An 18,732-nucleotide genomic window follows, 5' to 3' on the forward strand; every position below is an offset into this window, starting at 1 on the left:
TGGAGATGGCTGAACACCTGCCTGCCCATGGGAAGCAGTGAATGAATTCCTTGTTTTGCTTTGCTTGTGTGTGTGGCTTTTGCTCTATGTATTTCACCGTCTTTATCTCAACCCATGAGTTTTTTCCTCACTTTTACTCTTCTGATTCTCTCCTCCATCACAAGTGGGGGGACTGAGCAAGTGGCTGCATGGTTCTACCTGCTAGCTGGGGTTAAACCATGACAAGTTCACAGCAACCCCTCTGTTTCCTCTGTACCTTCTCCCTTTATACGCCTTATATTATTGTTTCTAAAAAACACTGTCTTCACTCTCAAAACATCCCCCACCTTACCCCCAAGCAGACATTCAGAATTTCATGCAGCACATCCTTGAAGTCCTAATGTTTCCCTTCTGTGAATCTACTCGTGTGTGTCAGCACCGTTGATAACATATGGTACAGTTACCATCCCATATTGCTTTATAAACTATCATGCCATAAACCCCTGTAATCTATAATGCTATATCAAGTTCCTGCGTATAACGGACAAAATGATGAATTCAGATGAATACTGAAGGTTGTATTTTTCCCTCAGGAGGTACCTAAGCCATAGAGGTGGCACACCAGTCTAATCTTGAGACAACACAGCATTATAACCTGTACAACTGAAATGCAGTTTACCGTTTATAATACCTGCCCACAAGAGACACAGGAGTTTGCCAGCAGCAAAGTCTGTGTTTTTTCTCTCTGACTGAGTTTTTTTTTGTTTGGTTGAGGTTTTTTTAAGTGTTGATGAAAGGTGCTAGACCATGGGTCTGAGACAGCGACTGCAGTGCAGGGCAGTATAATCACATCTGGGATGCGGCAGAGGCTGCAGTCCTGCTAGCCCAGTTAGGAGACTGGGCTGCGGCTCCCTCCCTCCGGCCTTGACCCATTGTACAGTGAGGATTGCGGCAGGGTGTGCATTTAAGCACAGGAGGTGGGAAATGTTTTTTAATTCCATGTTTCTAAAATTATCTCCAAGTAAGAAATATTTAGCTAATCCTTTGCAGGTAGCAGGTAACCACCACACTTCAAGCAAGGCTCAAAGCCTGTGAGAACCCCGTATCTGCTGATACTCGCTGTCAGCTGAACACCGGAGGGGACACCTTTTTCATAACGCCAGTCATGAAAGAGTGGAGGGCGTCAGAAAGTAGCATAAGGTTGGTTGCCTTTTCCCTCGCTTAGTCTCTAGCGATTGAGAAGATGATCCTATTTACTTCTACGTGCCAGCTACCTCTGGTTTTGCTACACTGACCATAAATTTTCTGTCCTTCAGAGCAAGAGCACAAACCGTGGGCTATGGAGAAACAGCACACAACTGAGAAGCCTTAGAAAAAACAATGTTTCTTTTATATAATGTCCTGTAACTGTAGATTCTCCCACTACTGGTAATGACGTTAAACTATAAACCACAAGTCTCTTAAATTCTCCCTCTCATGGTCCCAACTTTTTCTCCCCTATCTGGGAAGCTTTTTTCCCAAGCTTTCTATCCCTCAAGCTCAAGTGGGAGGGCAGTTTTGTGGCAGGGACTGGGACTGTGCACACTGCATCAAATACCAAGGCCATCTCTACATTAACATTCAGTATTAATGTTCCTTAAATTGTAATACTGTATCTGCTCAAAAGATAGAAAATGTCAGAATGAACCTGTGCAATAATACTTTAGCTCCCTTGTGCATCATGCTACAGCTTTTATGGATGTGATTATGTCTCTCCTTCCATGTGATCCAGCTTTCTTCAGTGCACTTAATGACTTAAAGTTTCCAGTTGCTTCTGGACTTCGTGCCCAGTTGTATCTCAGCACAATACTGCTGTTTCTGCCATTTAATTATAAACAAATGCAAATCTGACAATTGCGGAGAAATGAGCGCTGCGTCTTCTGTGTCAGGCTCCAGCTATGCACCAAGCAAGGAGCACGCCAAAATTCACTGGTGGGGAGGCAACATTTAAAAAAAATAATAAAAAAAAAATTCCCAACTGAACAGTAAGAAAGCACTGAACTAAAACCAAATGACCTTGCTTAGCCAAATTCAGCAAGAGCCTTGCTTGAAAGCCGTAGAGCTTGCCATCTCAGCTCCATGAAGCAGCCTGGGACTTGGGCTCAGTTTCTTGCCCTGTCAGTTACCTGCTGTGTGATCCCGGGCAAGTTGCTCCTTTTCTCCATGACCTCAGGTTCCCACTGGAGTATTGAAAAGAAGAAACACCCCAGACATTAAAGACAGCACGTGACAAACTACAGCAGTGAGAAGACTCAAATTAGACTGACGTAGACAGAAAAGACTTTTGCTTATTCTGTAACACCTCTCAAATTGGAAAAAAAAAAATATTTCTGATCTGCTAGAAAGGCGACAAATCCAGGATCAGCCAGGGCAAAACAGCAACTCAAGAGCTCAGGTTGTTTCATGTAGCCGTCTTCTTTCTTTGAAGGGCCTTAGGCTAACTTCAACCAGCGTTCCCTCACCCAGGCTCACAGCTCCGCCACACGGACATGGAGTTTCTCAGCTACTCTGCAGAGGATTTGTTAAAAGGTCAAGTGCACAGCCAGAGCTGGAACAGAAACCAGGAGTTCTGCCCTTCCATTATAAGCCCGACAGAAACATCTCCTCTGCTGTTGGCTCAACAACTGGCCAAACCCACTGATTAGATATATCCATTTCTTAAGAATTAATTAAGAACGAAAACAAAAAAGCCCTGAGGAACAGGCAATAAAAAGCAAAGATGACGACCTTCCCTCCCCCTCTCTCTTTCCACAGTCCAAAGTATTTGTGTCAACCCCATAAAAACCGAAGAGTACCTTGCCTTAATCTTAAACTAGTAATACGCCTGGCATGGGAAGGTTTCAACCATCTCTTTTACCGAGCTCCAGCAATGTCAGTGTTATGGTGGGTACAGAAGCTTCCGCCAACAGCCTAAGCAGAACAAGATTCTGAAGTGGCAACTTCATAGAGGTGACATGACTGCTGTCACTGACTAAATCAGCTCAGGATCCGGTCCACGTCTTCCACAGGCTTCTGACTAACCATCCCGTTCCCAGACGGGAAGTGTTTCTTGTTTCCTATGCCAGGTTACAGAGCAGGGGCACTGTGAAAACGTACTCTGAGATAAACAGCTGAAGTAGAAAATGCAAGTTTTCAGTGCCCTGCATTGAAGTGCTCCTAGCTGAAGAATTATTCCTTTAAATATTTATACAAACTCCTCAAGTCCAAGCACTGCCACTCAGCTCTCTGCTTCATTAAAAACGGGGAAAAAAGTTCCCTCTTGTGCCCAAACACCCAGAAGAGCCACGCCAACAGGTTACCGGCCGACAGTTGTGCTGTCTCCAGGGCTCAGCACCAAGAACTGGGCAACTCAGTGTGGACGATAATCCAGACACTGGAGGGAAGGAGGGAGGGAGAGTCAAAAAAAATCTGTTCTGCTTTGACTTACAGCTGCAGCCAATAAAAACTTTCAAAGTCTTTTCTGAAAGTTAACATTACTAGGGGATTTGCAGTGTTCACTAGAGCACACAGCAAATGCAGTTGGAACATTATTACTGATGAATAAACTTTAAATATTTTTTACCACCATAGATGATTGTCCAGATTTCAATCACTTTTAACTATCAACACAGGGCCCCAGTGAAGTCTTGTCGAAATCTATCCCAAATCAGTGATGATTTTAGTGTAAACCAAGAAGGAAATAAATCTCAATGTCTCTTACTGCTTGCTTTCTTAGGGCTAAGACTGGATATATTAGGGAACAAGCCAGATACAAATACAAACGTGGAACACTTTCTTGGAGATCTATACCTTGGAGTAGCATTACTATGCAAAAAAATTCAACTTTAATTAAATGAACTAAAAAGAAAATGTTTCCAGCCAAAAGCTGGTCAGAGAGTCTTATAAACTCTCTAAACTTATTTATTATTTTTTTTAATCTCCTGGTTAAAAAAACAATCTTCTAGTTTTCCAGAGGGACAAGACGAGGGTGGCTCAGTCAGAGCTGAATGGCTGAAGCTGATAAATACAGACTCAGAGAGTCAAATTTTAGAATCAAAACAATTTTAACTATTTGGGAAATAAATTAATTTGCTATGTTACATTAATTTTTATACTAGAGACTTGTTCGCAGCACATGTTCAGTTCAGCTAATAACCATAAGAAATAGCCCACTGATATACGGGACTTTTTAAAACTCCTCATTGTAGGTTTAATTTTGAATCCGGGGAGCATGCTTATACATAGCACACAAAACACCCTTCACTTTATTACAGTTTTAAATCTTTCTTCCAGGTCTGGCCTTGCAACCACTTGTCTTGATAAAATAGGTCACTTGAAAAAGGAAAGCTCAATAAAATGAATTACAAAACCAACAAGATTAAACTGATTGTGCTGTTTTTGTACAGTGCAGCTGAATTCTGCAAATATGCTGCTGGCTGTGGTTTGGCATTTAACAGCATGCGATCAGTGAGAAGGAGGAAATTTTATTCTCATTAACTGTTGCAGATTTACTGCAGTGAAAAAGGGCTATGTAACCTGAGAAGTGACAGAATGGAAAGATCAAAGCAGCAGTCTGGAAACTAAATAAACCTTCTGGCTACTTCCTGCAAGGAAAATTCACTCTGGCAATGTAAAACAGAGTCCAGTTAAAAACTACTCTCAGTTTTATGAGCTGTCACAGCAGCTTGAGTGGTTTGGACCAGTCAAGTTTAGAACATTATATTTCCTTGTTTTTGTCTCGGATACTTCTGTAAGCAGTTTTATAGTTTCTTTTTCTTCTTTTTTTTTTTTTAAAGAGAAAAATAAAATTCTTTTCTTTTGGTTGAAATCGAGAAGGTCACAGCTAAACTCATTAAAAACAAGCAGGTCTTCATTTGCACATTCCATTCCCGTTTACTACATTTTAATATTTTACTTTGAGATTTATAAGCAATGTACATTTGCTTTAATAACTCTTCCGCATTCTGTTCGCTTATTGTTTAATATAAGTGCAAATCAGTTTACAGAGCCCAGATGGCTTGTAACCAGGGAGCCAGTCTATTCCTAGTAGCACATCTGGAGGGACTAAGAGCAACAGACAGAACGTGGGAATTAATTAATCTTACATTTCAGAAGAGACAGACCCAGGTTTGGGGGATTTTTTGGTAAGACATTCCAAAGGGCTTGAGCTAACTGCTACAGCATTTTGGTATTCTTTTAAAATTCTTAATAGCCACCCAAGCCATGTCGGTTAAATGAGGCCAACTGCAGGTGGAATACAGTAAAATAAAAAGCAACTAAAAAAAGGTAAAAGAAGTGACTGCGAGTGAAAGAGGCCCAAGTATCCTATATTGCAAGAGAGCTGAAGTGCTTTAAAACCTCAACGCTAACTCTCTTCCCAAATGGCATCTGCAACTTGCTGAAAAAACTTGCACCTTTAAAATATTCCCAAGCAAGCTATTTCATCTCTTCGCATACTAGCGTAATTGTTCCGAGCAATTAAACAGCTCTTACAGTAAATGAAACAAGTGCAACGTGATCCTTCGTGATTACGGACCACACACCTTGGAGAGATGGTGTGGTCTGGGCACTGGGACGCTGTGGGAGCCGTCAGGAGAGCCCTGCTCTGCTCCAGGGTCTGGCACCCGACTCTGGGTGAGTAAGTTTCCTTCTTGTCTTTGGTTCCCTGCCCGTCTTGACCATCACCTCTCCCTGTTCCGCTCTGGACATCTGCTGCGTGTTGGGGGATACAGGGAGAGCTACTTGGAAGCTTTTCCTGATACAGGCTAAAAAATGAATAATAATAAATAAGAACTCAAACACATTAAAAAGTTACTATATAAAGAATACTGTATATGCAGAATATTGTCCTCATCTGGATATTCCCAAATTACAGGTGGTGCTGGGCCCTACTCCTTTAGTGCCGCAGTACGCACAGATCTCCAAACCCTGGGAAAATCTCATTGTGATGAATATGGGTCATAGGGAAAAGTCTTCTTCCCCTTGAATAATCAGACTCTTGGTCTTCAAAAATGCTACAATAACTGTCCACATCATAACAGCATAATTTGGTCAAATACATATTAGTGGCATCTGAACTGGATTATAATATGATCAGGTTGCAGTATTTAATGTCTATAAACAAATTATTATCAGCTAGACATGAAGAAATTCAAGCTCACATTCAAAGAGCTCTTCGTGATGAAGCATTCGTGTTCTGGAAGCACCACTCCCACGTTCAAGTACTGAAGGAAAACAACTATACAGAGAATTTTGATTTAGGCCACGATCCAGGATCTGAAGAAGACAAGTGAAGTTTTTCAATAAGCTCGTCCCAGATTGTGATCAAAAGCCTCCAAACGGCAGCCGTTCCTTCTTCCTTATTACTATCTTTTAGATGCAAGATCTTGATTCCAAGCATTTGTACCACTTGAACAGGCACTGATGAACAAGAAGCAGCTTACCTGCCTGTTTCACATGAATAGCAGCAAATGCTGTCTTGTCCGAATGAGAGGTGTGTTTTACCCCTGTTAGGCCAAGCCATACGTAACAGAAATTTAGTGAAATCCTCCTGACCATACTCAGTTTAACTTCTTTAAAACTAAACATGTAGGCAGTTAGGACAACAGAATATGATAAAAAAAGATATGACTCTACTACCACTAACGACATTTTTGTGGGATTCAAAAAAAACAACAACAAAAAAAACCCCCCTTATTTGTCTCCAGAAACTTCATTGGTTCTGGGCTTCTCTTTAAGGCCTTTTCAAATTCGTTTCAGTGGGATTTACAATTTGCTAATACTGATGTGTGATAAACTAATAAAACCTGCCTACAAAGTTATAGGCCCAATTTACTAATAAAACCTAATTCGATTCTCTTGGGAAATGCAAATTAAATAGTGTCCAAATGGTAGAAGCTGAGTACAACTCTGCTGAACATATTGCAAAGGCAAAAAAGGGTGGTTTTTTTTGGTTTGTTTTTGGTTTTTTTTTTAAATAAAGTTTAAATATGGAAGAGTAATGCACAGAACTAAGGAATATCACTATGGTAAAATGTTTGAAAGTAGAATTGTACTGTAATAATAATTTACACTCTGTTAGCTTTTCTTTCCAATAATTAAAGTATTTTATACTCACCCATAGGACAGGAAAGCATTACTGCCTCTACTCAAATGATGAGCAAAGTGAGATGTAGATACTTTCAATTCTACTGTAGCACAGACCCTGCATCAGAGCAGGTTTTTTTATCTAAGCTAATCTTCCCAAGAACCATTGAACAAAGTTTCTTCTGCCACCGATGGCTGTAAAGGGTTGCCTGAGGCAGCTCGCTGTCTACTAATGTAATAGTTTTTCACCTTCAGAGACAGCCTAAGATGGCACTCAGCTGCTGAAAGGCTGGGAAGGGAAAGTTCAAACTAAATAAACCATGCACGTTATCAGCGTGGGATATAACTTACAGGTACAACCATTTAAAAACATTTTGGTTAACAATCATAAAGTGCATATGTGCCAGCTCCTGACGCAGTTCCTGTACCTGACCCGACCAGGGACTATTCAGCTGCGACACACGACTGGCAGTTTGCACCACAGTGCAGGAATCAAGAGGAACGTAAGACTACAGACCTAGGTCTTTCCTCCGTGAAAATTCACATCTGATTTTCATCAAGGTACCCAAACAAAAAAGCCTGTGGCTATGACTATTCTTGCCATTCAATATGGACTTGTAGCACATGCAGACATTACACGTGGGCAGCTTAGCTAGAGATAAGCCAAGTCACACTAACAGTCTTCCCATCAGGACCTACGGCCATGTATTAAGGTACTGAAGCCCACGTCACCGCAGTTTCCGTCAACTCAAGACCCAACAGCTTGGTTATGCGTGCCTGTGCTTGCCAACAACAGCCGCAGCTTAACTGAAGTCAGTGCAGAGCAGCCTGCAAGGTCCTGGCTCCGTACGCCTCGCTCACAAAATATCACAATGACCTGCCACGGCAAAAAGAAAGAAATGCAGGTACAGTTTTAGGCTGTAAATCCAAGCAAGAGGAAAGATGTTCCACCAAGGACAGACAGTCACCCCATAAAACTGGTTTTGTTTGACATGCCAAACCTCACTGTTTCCTGAGAAGAGGCTTCAATCAGATCCCTGTTGAGAGGAGATGTGAGCGCACACGCTGGGAACAGCACACACACAGAAACACCTTGTCTTAGTGAAAACAAAAATGGCACAATGGCAGCTCTGCTACATTTTATAACGAGGTTAAAGGATTCTGTGCTGGAGAAAACTTCCTTAGGAAGAAAAAAAAAAGTTTTCACTAGCTCCAGCATTCCCAACTATTAATCTTTCTAAAGCTACAGAGAGGATTTGGGAACTCCGATGAAGATATTAACAAAAAAAGGGCTTTCACACTTAAAGTTTGTACCATTATCTAATTATAGCTGGGAAAAGTTAGAGAGTGGTATTTTCTCCAAAGGGTAAGAAAAATACTGTGGATCTCTCTATTATAAGATATTTAGCCATCACTCTTATGTTTGTGTCTTAAGAAAGTAATTAGTCTCTAGAAGGTGATTAAAATTTGATAAATGACCACGCATTCTTGAAGATGTCTTTCAGCTGGTCTTCATCCCTTGCAGCTCAGACACTAAGCTGTCATCACATTAGCCAAAGGTGAGGGATTTTTTTGTTTGCTACAATCATAAAACTTTCACTCTATATTAAGAGTTATCAGAACCAGGGGCCTCGAATGCAGATTTTAATAACAGATGAAAATTTCAAATCTATGCCTAATGTCCATCTGCTTCTGAAAGACAGTAAGATGATTCAAAGCTGGTAATCTAATCACAAAAGTCTTTTGCTAGCCAATGAAAAAAACCTGGATACAAGCTGTCAAAACAACCTCCTCAGCCATGTATTTTCTGCTGAATGGAAAACATACCTTACGATCTGTTTGCGTTCTGCTCCAAACCTTTGAGGAAAACAAGAGATGCTGTTTATGTATTTTATCACTGCTTCTGTGTACACTATATCCTGAAATAATTCTATTTATAGACATCATACACAACAGTACAACTCCTCTAAGAATATAGTTCAGAAAGAAGAGCTCTAAACTAAAGCTGCAAAGACACACAAGCTAGATTACCAGAAACAAAGCATTTCTATTTCTGAGCATGCCTTGGGTCCCTAAAGTGAGGGTGGCAGTATTAGAAAAATGCCAACTTTCCAGGTCTTCACTTACATGCTGCTTCTCCTTAATGCTGACAAGTACCAGAAACAAGAATTATCTCTGCTTGCTTCAGGATATGTCCAGAATAGCAAGCACGCAAACAAATCTACAAATGGAATTTAGGGCTAGATACTTTTACAATTCCCTTCAAAGTTGCCCTTCAAAGTTGTCCTGTACTTCGTGATGCAGGAATTGATCACGCAAGGTACCATTCTCGACAGTACTCAGTATTCTAGGTTTCAAAGGAGAGTCCAAGAAACTCTGGGAAGGCAATGTCTTTGAAAAATGCAGCCCCTAAGATACTCCACCTAATTCGCCAGATCTGTAGATGTTTTTACTGCCAACACTATTACTTCATGTTTCAATCTTAAAAAATTATGGGGGAACCCCCCCCCCATGTGCTAACCCGGTGAACGCAGGTGCCTACAGATACCTCGATTTTTTTAAACTCCTCTTTTCCTCGAGGTCAAAAAAAGGACTTCCCTACCCACCTAAGACTATGCAGCAGATCTAGGTATGTAGGTCCAGTGCCTCCTGGGACAGGGACTCCATAGGAGATGGTTGTGATATCTCTGCTCGGCTACAGGAAAGTCAGCCACTTCATCGATTGCGCATCTGGACGTGGCTGCTGCTCCAATTCCCCTCAATTATGCTGAAAGTAACATGGTAGAACTGCAATGGCAGAGGCTGCCCCGAACCTCTGCTAGAACTAGCATCCTACGACCAAGGAAGAACATGGTTTTCGCTATCTGCTCAATGCGGCACAACTGGTATAACAATCTGAGATAGAGCAGCTGGTGTGGGCTGAGCTCCCTTGCACGGGTATTATTAATTGCTGCTTACAGTGAAAATCTTCAAGGCAACTTCAGTTTGGTTGCACTCCTTGAAAACCTCTCCTCACAGACCCATTTCTACGGCTCCAAAAAAACAAGATTGGTCATGAGAACACTCTTAAGCCCTGGTAATGCCCTGGGGGCACCAACACTAGTTCAACACTAGCTCAGCTTCCCAGTGACATGCAGGCACTAAAAAAGCAAGTCTTTCTGGCTGATTAGGCTCTCCTGGAGACAGGGGGAAGTCCTGATCCAGGCCGAGCATGTTGCAAGGACAGGAAAAAGCCTCAGAGAAATCAAAGAGGTAACATATCCTAAGTCTTCCTCATAGGAACGCAGAAAGGAGAAGAAAGGATTAGACTATTCAAAGTTGAGTAGCAAGAAGTCAGCTCGTGGTTGTCACCTACCTCAGATTTCATGGGGTGGTCTTAAATGACGGAAAAGACTCCTTCAGAACTCACCCCATTGCTTAGCAAACAACTGTTTCTATTACAGAAATAAAAAGCCTAATACCAGGCCAAGACCAGAAGACACAGGCACAACAAATAAATGTGTAACAAAAAAAAAGTGTAACAAATGAAAAGACCAAAAATACACATCTACTCGTTACTCAGCCATCTCTCTTTGAGCTCACAATAAATGTTACTGTAAACTGATTTACTAGTTATCTATGCAAATCATAACTCAGCTTTCTTTAAAAAAAGTTTCTGAAAACATATTCAAATATTAATAATAGAAAAATGAACCATTTTTATAACAAAAATCTTGATTTATTAAAAGCTGGAACTGGTTAAAAATAAATCCTTGACATAAGGTTCTTGTTAGCTTTAAACTGTAAGCATAAAAATACCCTAGAATTATGTTTTGGTATGGATGAAATGTACACTATATAACACATAAAAAGAGCCTTGACTTGCTGCTATTATTTTTAATTAGGCTCTCTAGCACGTATGGTTTTACCTTCCAACACCAATTCAAATTTGGGAAAAGGGAGGGTCTGACTCTCCAAACTCATGGGACTGGCAATTCCATGGCTCATGCCTTGGAGCACTAATGCATTTTACATTAGCTCTAAGCATCAGGAAATCCTGGCTTCTGGCGCCAAGAAGTTCAAAACTATAATGACACCCATCTGAAAACTAGGATTCGCCATTCGACTGCCAGTATCTATTCTATCAAACAATTCAGTCCTGCTCTGTTACAAACAGGACAGAACATTTGCAGCAGTCCACACTGTTTCCAATTAGGCTGCGTGTCTGGACTGCAGATAAATCCATGGAGCAATCATATTGAAAAAAGTCTTCCTAGAAACCAGGATTCTAATGAGAAATCTGAATATTTACAGAGGCTATTATCAACGGGCAATTACCAAGTTTGGCGTTAGCCAAACTGCAGCTTTTCCGCTATTTTCTTGAGGTGAGCCTCCAAAATGCCTGGAGACATTACAAAAAATTCTACAAATATTTAATTTAACTAGTTATGCACCAGATATATTTTGCTACTCATTTTAGTTGGAATACAATCATATTAAAAAGCAGCTTACTAACATAGCTCCCTGATAAGGGGCTGAAATTTGAGGTTGAGCAATCTACTTTGTATTTTACACAAGGACACTCAAGATTATTCCCTCCCCACCAGCTGACAGCTTTCTGGCAAAACAAGAGCATCTTGACTGGGGCTATACCTAAGTTTATTAGAAGCAAAGGAGTCTGCAAGCTTCATCCTACACACCTCTTCCCCCACCTCCAGGGGGGCACAAAGACTGTTGGGACCACATACCTGTACAATGTTCTGGTTAATAAAGAAATTTGCCATCTCCTGGGTTGTGCATCTATTTTAAAGTTGAAAACAGTGAGTCACATAGTAAGACCAAGAGTAGCACATAGCTCATACTTCCCTCAGTTTCTCTATCACTTGCATGCTCCGAAACGAAGGTTGCGCATTTGGAAAGGATCAGAACCAGAATCCCCTTCCCAAACATAGGCTCCACGGAAAGGGGTTACACACTAGTCTGAATTTGATCCTTATGGAGTATAAACACTTCCTTTCTTCACAAGGATTCATCTCTTAAGTCCTACTTTTTTTCCTGATCTGAGCATTTTAGTTGTTTAATTTGTTCTTAAAAATGTTACCACATTCCACCCTTGATCAATGTTCAGCTTTCTGGTGCATGACAGGTAGGATAAACAAATGAGTGTAATCATCCACCACCCTTTAACAAATTACAAGAAGCCAAAGTAAGGGAGAAAAGTCTTTTTTGTTTCAGCTGTACATACTGTCAATTACTTACACTTTGCAAATGGTGACCAAGTTGCAAGTGGTGAAAATAACATTCTTCCTTTGGAAAGAAACAACTTCAACCCCAGGGCTGGGCACGTCCAAATAGCATCCTGTTAAAGCTAATTCTGTACCTTGACTGTAAAGTGTTTGAAATATTTCCTGCTAATGAGTATACATAATTCATGCTCTATAAAAGGCACTTCCTAAATGCCTTCACCAGATCTGTGAAGATTTCATCCTTTGAAATGAGTCTTTTCTATTTTGAACCCATGGGAGAAGTCTACTCAGAAATTCAGACTGGAACAGCTTGCTAACATTCAGACAAGGAGAGGTCATTGACCAGAGGGGGAATTCAGAGAAACAACTCCCCGAAGTCAAGCCGACATCTTTTGCTCATCTAGCAAATTTTCAAAGTGCCATCAGTAATTTAACTGAGAATACCTTGGGAAGATTTAGGTTAACAGAAAAAATCCCCAAACAATAGAGAACAAACCCACAGATATAGTTTTGGCAGCTGAGAGACTTATTTATAACAATTTAAGAATACTGGAAACAAAAGTCTTCTAGGTAACCAGCATCTCAAGCCTTTATTTATCTATTTCCCAACAACGATGTCTGAATAGTATTTGAGTAATTGTCGTAACATGCAGTTATTTGTGTGTTCTAGTTTTACTTTTCTATTCAACATCTTTTGGAAAGCTATGACGTATTACAACATGGATGTTAATATGTTAAAAGAAACATGTCATTCAGAAGGCAGACTAGAACTGCTTTTTCAGTGTAAACCATTCCCCCTGCTGTGAGGGCAAAAATTGTTGAATACCACAAATGAAGCCCTAGAAGGAAACTCGAATAGCCATTGCTGGATTATATGCATTCTTTACGATCAACAACTTACCTGCTAGAGAAGGGGTGCTGCCCAACGATGTCTCCATTCTGAAGATGGTAATCACTGAAGAAATCCGGACTCACCGCTCCATCGGGGGCTATTAGGCCATCTATAAAAACCAGAAAGATACGGTGACTGTATGAAGCAACATGACTTCGGGGCAAGTGGGCAACACAACCTGTGCCAATATGTCTTAGGAATTCGTTAGCAACTTGCAATATTTCTGGGAGGAATATCAAGCAACAATAATACTGAAAACCAGCAACTTCAATTAAAAAAAAACAAACACCTTACCAGGACCCCAAGTAGCTCAGCCTACTGCCCTGAAATAAAGCTGTACCTAAGAAACGTTCTCTTACCCATCATCCTGAGGCCTGTAAAGGTTGTATCAAGACCTATCTTGTCCGCCCCATCATGAAAATGAGCCCAGAGAAAAAGTAATGAGAAGGGTCAAACATTAATCTGGGCCAGCAGCATAAAAGTAGAAAAACAGCAGAGGTCTTAATTGTTCAGACTCTACCCTTCACCACTGTACCTCTTAAAACTGTTTAAGAAAAACAGGAAAGCAACTGCAAACCTATTTCTTTCCTCTCCACCGTATTTTAACGTCTTCTAGCTATTTCCTAAAAGGGTGGCCTTTTCACATGGTAGCATCTCAAGAACATAGTTTACAGTTTTCTTTTGCTTCCTGTATACTAAAACACTGGCACATGAAGATGCAGACATTTGTCAAGCCAGTAGTATTCCTTAAAGGCTTCAGTCTCTCCTTGCTTTACAAGGAAGAGAAGAAAATCAGGGGCTAACATTTCCCCTCTGTTACATCAGTGTAAATCCAGAGTGTCTTTGAAGTAAAGTCAGTGAACTGACCCCAGCTGAATGAGAGCCCAGCTTAACTCTTTCCTGTTCCCATTCGCAAAACACGTTTCTTGTTAATATTAAGGGCACATTTCTTACTTGGTAATTAGTATTCAGCTCTAATCAGATAAAACAAGCCACTTCGTTAAAACAGATCCTACTTCAGTTTGTCTCCATTACTGTATGAAAACGATCCCAGACTTGCAGTGCAGAAAGTATCCCAGTAAAAACAGGTACATTCAGACTGATACTTTAATAGCTTAACAGAGGAGAGAGAGATATTCCTAATGACTAGGAAGTTACAAATGCCATTCCACTTTGAAGAGAGAGAGATAAGATCCAGGGAGTCACAGGCCACTTAGCTTAACCTCTGTGGTTTCAAAACTACTAAAACTGCCTGTGCAGGAAGCAGTGGAAAGTTACTTACAGACACAAGGGCTTAGAGATGACGACTCAGGCATTCAAACAAATCTCCCTGTGCTTTATGAATTTACCTGCTGTTTTTTGAAGATAATATAGTGACAAATGATAAAAGGAATAGAATTGACACAGCTAGATTTCGAAGAGACATTTGATGAGGTGCTACAGAGATTCATTTAGAAGATAATACCTCATGGGAAAGTGACTGAATGCAATGCAACAGATTGTAAATGAAAAATGCTAGCCATGATCAGACTACATTTTAGCAGCATAAGATAGCTGTACACGGCTAGATTCTAATTGTATACATGTGTATACAGTATGTGAAAGAGTATTACTTGACAAGCAAGTAATCTGGCACAGATCGGTATTGCTGTCTTTCAGCGTGTTCACCGAGACACGACTGCTTTGTGATATCATATGGATGTAAAGTGGCCAAAGAAGAGGAAGGAAAGTTGAAGCAGCTATTGCAAACGCTTGTGCCAAGTTTGCCTATCTCACTCCCTATCCTGTGTTTTTCACAGAAAAGAAATGAGGGGGAGCATCAGCACTTTTGTACCTGCAGCACTTCAGATCAAAACTAATCAAGTTAAGTGACTACGTATTTTAAACAGGCAGGTTTGGTTGAAACTTATTTTAAAGCAGAGCGACTTAAAACCGACTATCTTTATGTTAATAAAGAAAGCACTGTATTTTAACTCTGAGGCTAAAGCTACCACTACTTAAAGTGTCTTCAATCAAGAGTGCTAACATTCAAACCATAACACTCAGAGTTATGGCTCACATGAATTTATAGGAAAATGAAAGCACATGGAGAGCATCAGCTGCGTATAATATGACTACACACTTAAAGGACATCTGTTGTTATGTGCATTTCAACATAAATTAGGGTTACGTACTTTCAGAGCAAGAGAGACGCCAAGCTCATGAAGGTAATTTCAGAGATTCTATTAAGTTTTTCATGTAGGTTTAAATCACTATGCAAGAGAGATGTTGGTGTATCATTGCAATAAGGAACTCCTCTTGCCATCAGAGAATTCAGGAACTATTACGGCTGGGGAGGGACTTGTACTAAGCGTCAGCCATCGGTGCAGGTCATTTCTAACATTATCAATCGAAGCACAAGCATTTAGTTTCTGACTGCACAAAGATTTGTATTTTTGTTATTTTCTGACTAAGTAACACTCTGTCCTTCAGAAACCCAAATGCCTGTTCCAATGGGTACAATAATCCACAGCCTTTTCAAAGGAAAATGTCCTCTCTGGCCACATCTCAAAAGTATAAATGTAGCAGACTCCAGAAGCACACCATTACTGGCACTTGTCAGAAGGAACCTGAGAAGTGAATCTGTATTTTGAATATAATCACCTACTGTTATACCTTTAAAAACAAAAGCACTTTTCAAACATCTGCAGAACATATCACTGGAAATCTGCCTCTCCTTCCCGCTTGAATGTCAATTCCAACACAAAAATCTTTGTTCAAATAACATTAAGCCCGTAACATAAATGATTAAAAGCCAGGGAATTCAGCATTACTGGTGCCGCTCCATCTCTAGCTCACGCTATTGGGAAAAGAAATGGCCCTATGAAATAAGCAAAGGTTTATTATTAAGATCTGTAAAGGGGAGACTACAAAAGGCACGCAGGCACATCTTTAACTTAGGAAGCCTGAAGGAAACTTGATATAATAAAAGACCCTGGTACCATACAACACATGGCTCACCCTGCTAACCTGGTAGGTCTAGGAGAGCAAGCTATAGGACTGAAAAGGGACCAACAGGGGTTGTTCAGCCTGGAGAACAGAACGCTCTGGGGAGACGTTATAGCAGCTTTCCAGTATCTGAAGGGGGCCCACAAGAAAGCTGGCCAGGGACTTTTTTTACAAGGGCATGTAGTGACAGGATGAAGGGTGATGGCTTCAAACTGGAAGAGGGAAGATTTAGATTAAATACTAGGAAGAAATTTTTCACTATGAGGGTGGTGAGGCACTAGAAGAGGTTGCCCAGAGAAGCTGTGGCTGCCCCATCCCTGGAGGTGTTCAAGGCCAGGCTGGATGGGGCTTTGAGCAGCCTGGTCTGGTGGGAGGTGTCCCTGCCCAGGGCAGGGGGGTGGAACTGGATGGTCTTTAAGGTCTTTTCCAACCCAAACCATTCTATGATTCTATACCACCGAAAAGGCATGTTGCTGTGTCTGACATATGTAATCAAAAGTAGAAGAAAAAATCCTTAATTTCTATTATCCTTTGGGAATAATTTTTGAAGTGCTACTGAGATCTTGCACAATTATTTTCTCACAGCAACTACAAGTAAAGCTTATGGGGTTTAGTTGTTTTGTTCTTCCTGTTACTATTCCTGCAAATTCATCCAGAGTCATAGAGTTTTGTGACTCATGCTTCATAGCAAAGGACTGGACACTTCTGTGGAAAATAAAAAACCACAGACTCAAACCCAGCAATTAAAAAAAAAAATAATCCATGCGCACACAGTCATCCAGGAGTTTGAAAAGGATATAAAACCTCAAGTTTGAGAGCATAAGCCAAATCCTAGTTATGAAAAGTTATGAAGACATACATGCGGTGGGCAAATTACTTCATGATTGTCTCCTGCAAAGTTTTTTGAACCTTCCTCTGAAACAGCTGGCAATATTGGACTAGATATATCAGTGTCTTAATCCAGTATGGCAGCTTCTATTTTCTTAGTAATTACAAAATCTTTACAGAAGGAGAGAGACAGAGCAGATTCCACTTGAGATCCCCCAGAACTGTGCCATTAAGCACTACTAATAGGATTAAGCAAAATGAGAAATGTCTTCTTTCTTTAGAAAATATATTAATCTCAAATACGAACATGACTCTTCTTAAGAGTAATTCTAGGGTTTTTTTAGCCAACTTCTTCAAATTGTCAAATAATAAAACTTTTTAATGTGAGGAACTAAAAAAAAAAAAAAGAAGTATTTACAGAAGAGATTCACACACTTCCCTAGATATATGACAGCAAAAATCATACAAATTAGCTGAAAGTCACAGAATGATTGCCTCTGCTACGGAACCTACAAGTTTGATGTGTCTCAACAGAAGTCTTTCATCAAGATCTGCAATAAAAATTCCATTACAGAACTAACACACGAGGCAGAACAAAATTCAGCATCAAATCCCATAGGTGTGAATTTAACAGGGATGAGAAAAGGCTTGTGTTTGCAAAGCAAACAAGCTACAGACACAAGACACAAGGTGTGAAGAACAAGGCTGGGGCACCTTTATTCGCATCGGTCGTCATGGTCCACTAGCTCTCTGAGATAGGCCTACTCATATTTCTGAAGACCTGTAACGCTTCATAAAATCATGGATGTGCAGTACTCAATCCATAATTAACATGCTAACAAGGACATGCCCATCCCTGGTGAGCATGCATCAGTGCCGCTCCCAGTGACACAAAAGGGTAACTGTCCCACTGGTTTGAGTCAGCAGAACTTCTCTACAGCCCCAGGTCGAGCTCCCGTTCCAAACACGGAGGTAGCAATCCCAGTCCTGAGTATCAATATATGCTCCCTTACCTGCGTTGTAGTAGAGGTCAGGTCTTTCCAGAATATCCCCTTCATGGATGTAGGGCTCAATAGGATCATCACCGTACAGATACTGCTCACTCTCATCCATCTGCCGACTCTCCACCATCTCCAGCCATTGAGAGTTGTGCCACCGAAATTTCTCGCTCTGGATTTTTTTAGCCCATTCCTCATCATATTCCTGTTAAAAAAAAAAATCACCAAACAATATTTTAGGATGAAGTATTGACAAAACTGTTTGGTTTCACTGTAAATGGCAGAGGAATTTAATGTCAGCAAAAGATGTAAGTTTCAGGGCTCAGTGACTTAAATCCGCTATCCAGTTTGCAAAGTATTTTGAGCAAACAATGGAATGGTTTTGCAAGCGCTAGGCATTATTCTGGTTTTGTACATGCAGAAGTACAATCTTCCCTTCATGGTTTGTAACTTTAGACTGTCCAGAAAAAAATCCTGCTTTGAGCAAGGAAGTTCTGTCATCACAGTCTTGTCATTTGGTTTTCAAAAAGAGCCAATTAATGCCGATTTTCAGGAAGATTGCAGTAATTACCAACACTGGCTAAATACCCTGTACATCCTCAGTAGAGGGGCATTCACTAGGACAGTAGTTACCAGAAAATACAAAAAAACCAGGTTGTGATTAAACCAATAAATTGTTATTTTGTTTCACAAGCTCCAATAAGAGGATGTAATTTTC

General features: G+C 40.5%; 1 protein-coding gene across 3 annotated transcripts in view; it reads right to left on the reverse strand.

Moving 5' to 3' along the window:
• The window catches only part of KIFAP3 (kinesin associated protein 3), a 72,122-nt gene that overhangs the window by 6,528 nt on the left and 46,862 nt on the right, over positions 1 to 18,732 (reverse strand). The window contains exons 18-22 of one of the 3 annotated variants that reach the window (XM_054212982.1): positions 18,030 to 18,219; positions 13,210 to 13,309; positions 11,811 to 11,862; positions 8,911 to 8,940; positions 7,389 to 7,960 (exon numbers count right to left, since the gene is read on the reverse strand). In XM_054212982.1, the coding sequence (XP_054068957.1) occupies positions 7,832 to 7,960; positions 8,911 to 8,940; positions 11,811 to 11,862; positions 13,210 to 13,309; positions 18,030 to 18,219 (501 nt within the window). In that variant the 3' untranslated portion in view covers positions 7,389 to 7,831. The other 2 variants (XM_054212983.1, XM_054212984.1) reach the window with 2 other exon arrangements.

Source organism: Rissa tridactyla, chromosome 8 (genome assembly GCF_028500815.1).
Source record: "Rissa tridactyla isolate bRisTri1 chromosome 8, bRisTri1.patW.cur.20221130, whole genome shotgun sequence".
NCBI lineage: Eukaryota > Metazoa > Chordata > Aves > Charadriiformes > Laridae > Rissa > Rissa tridactyla.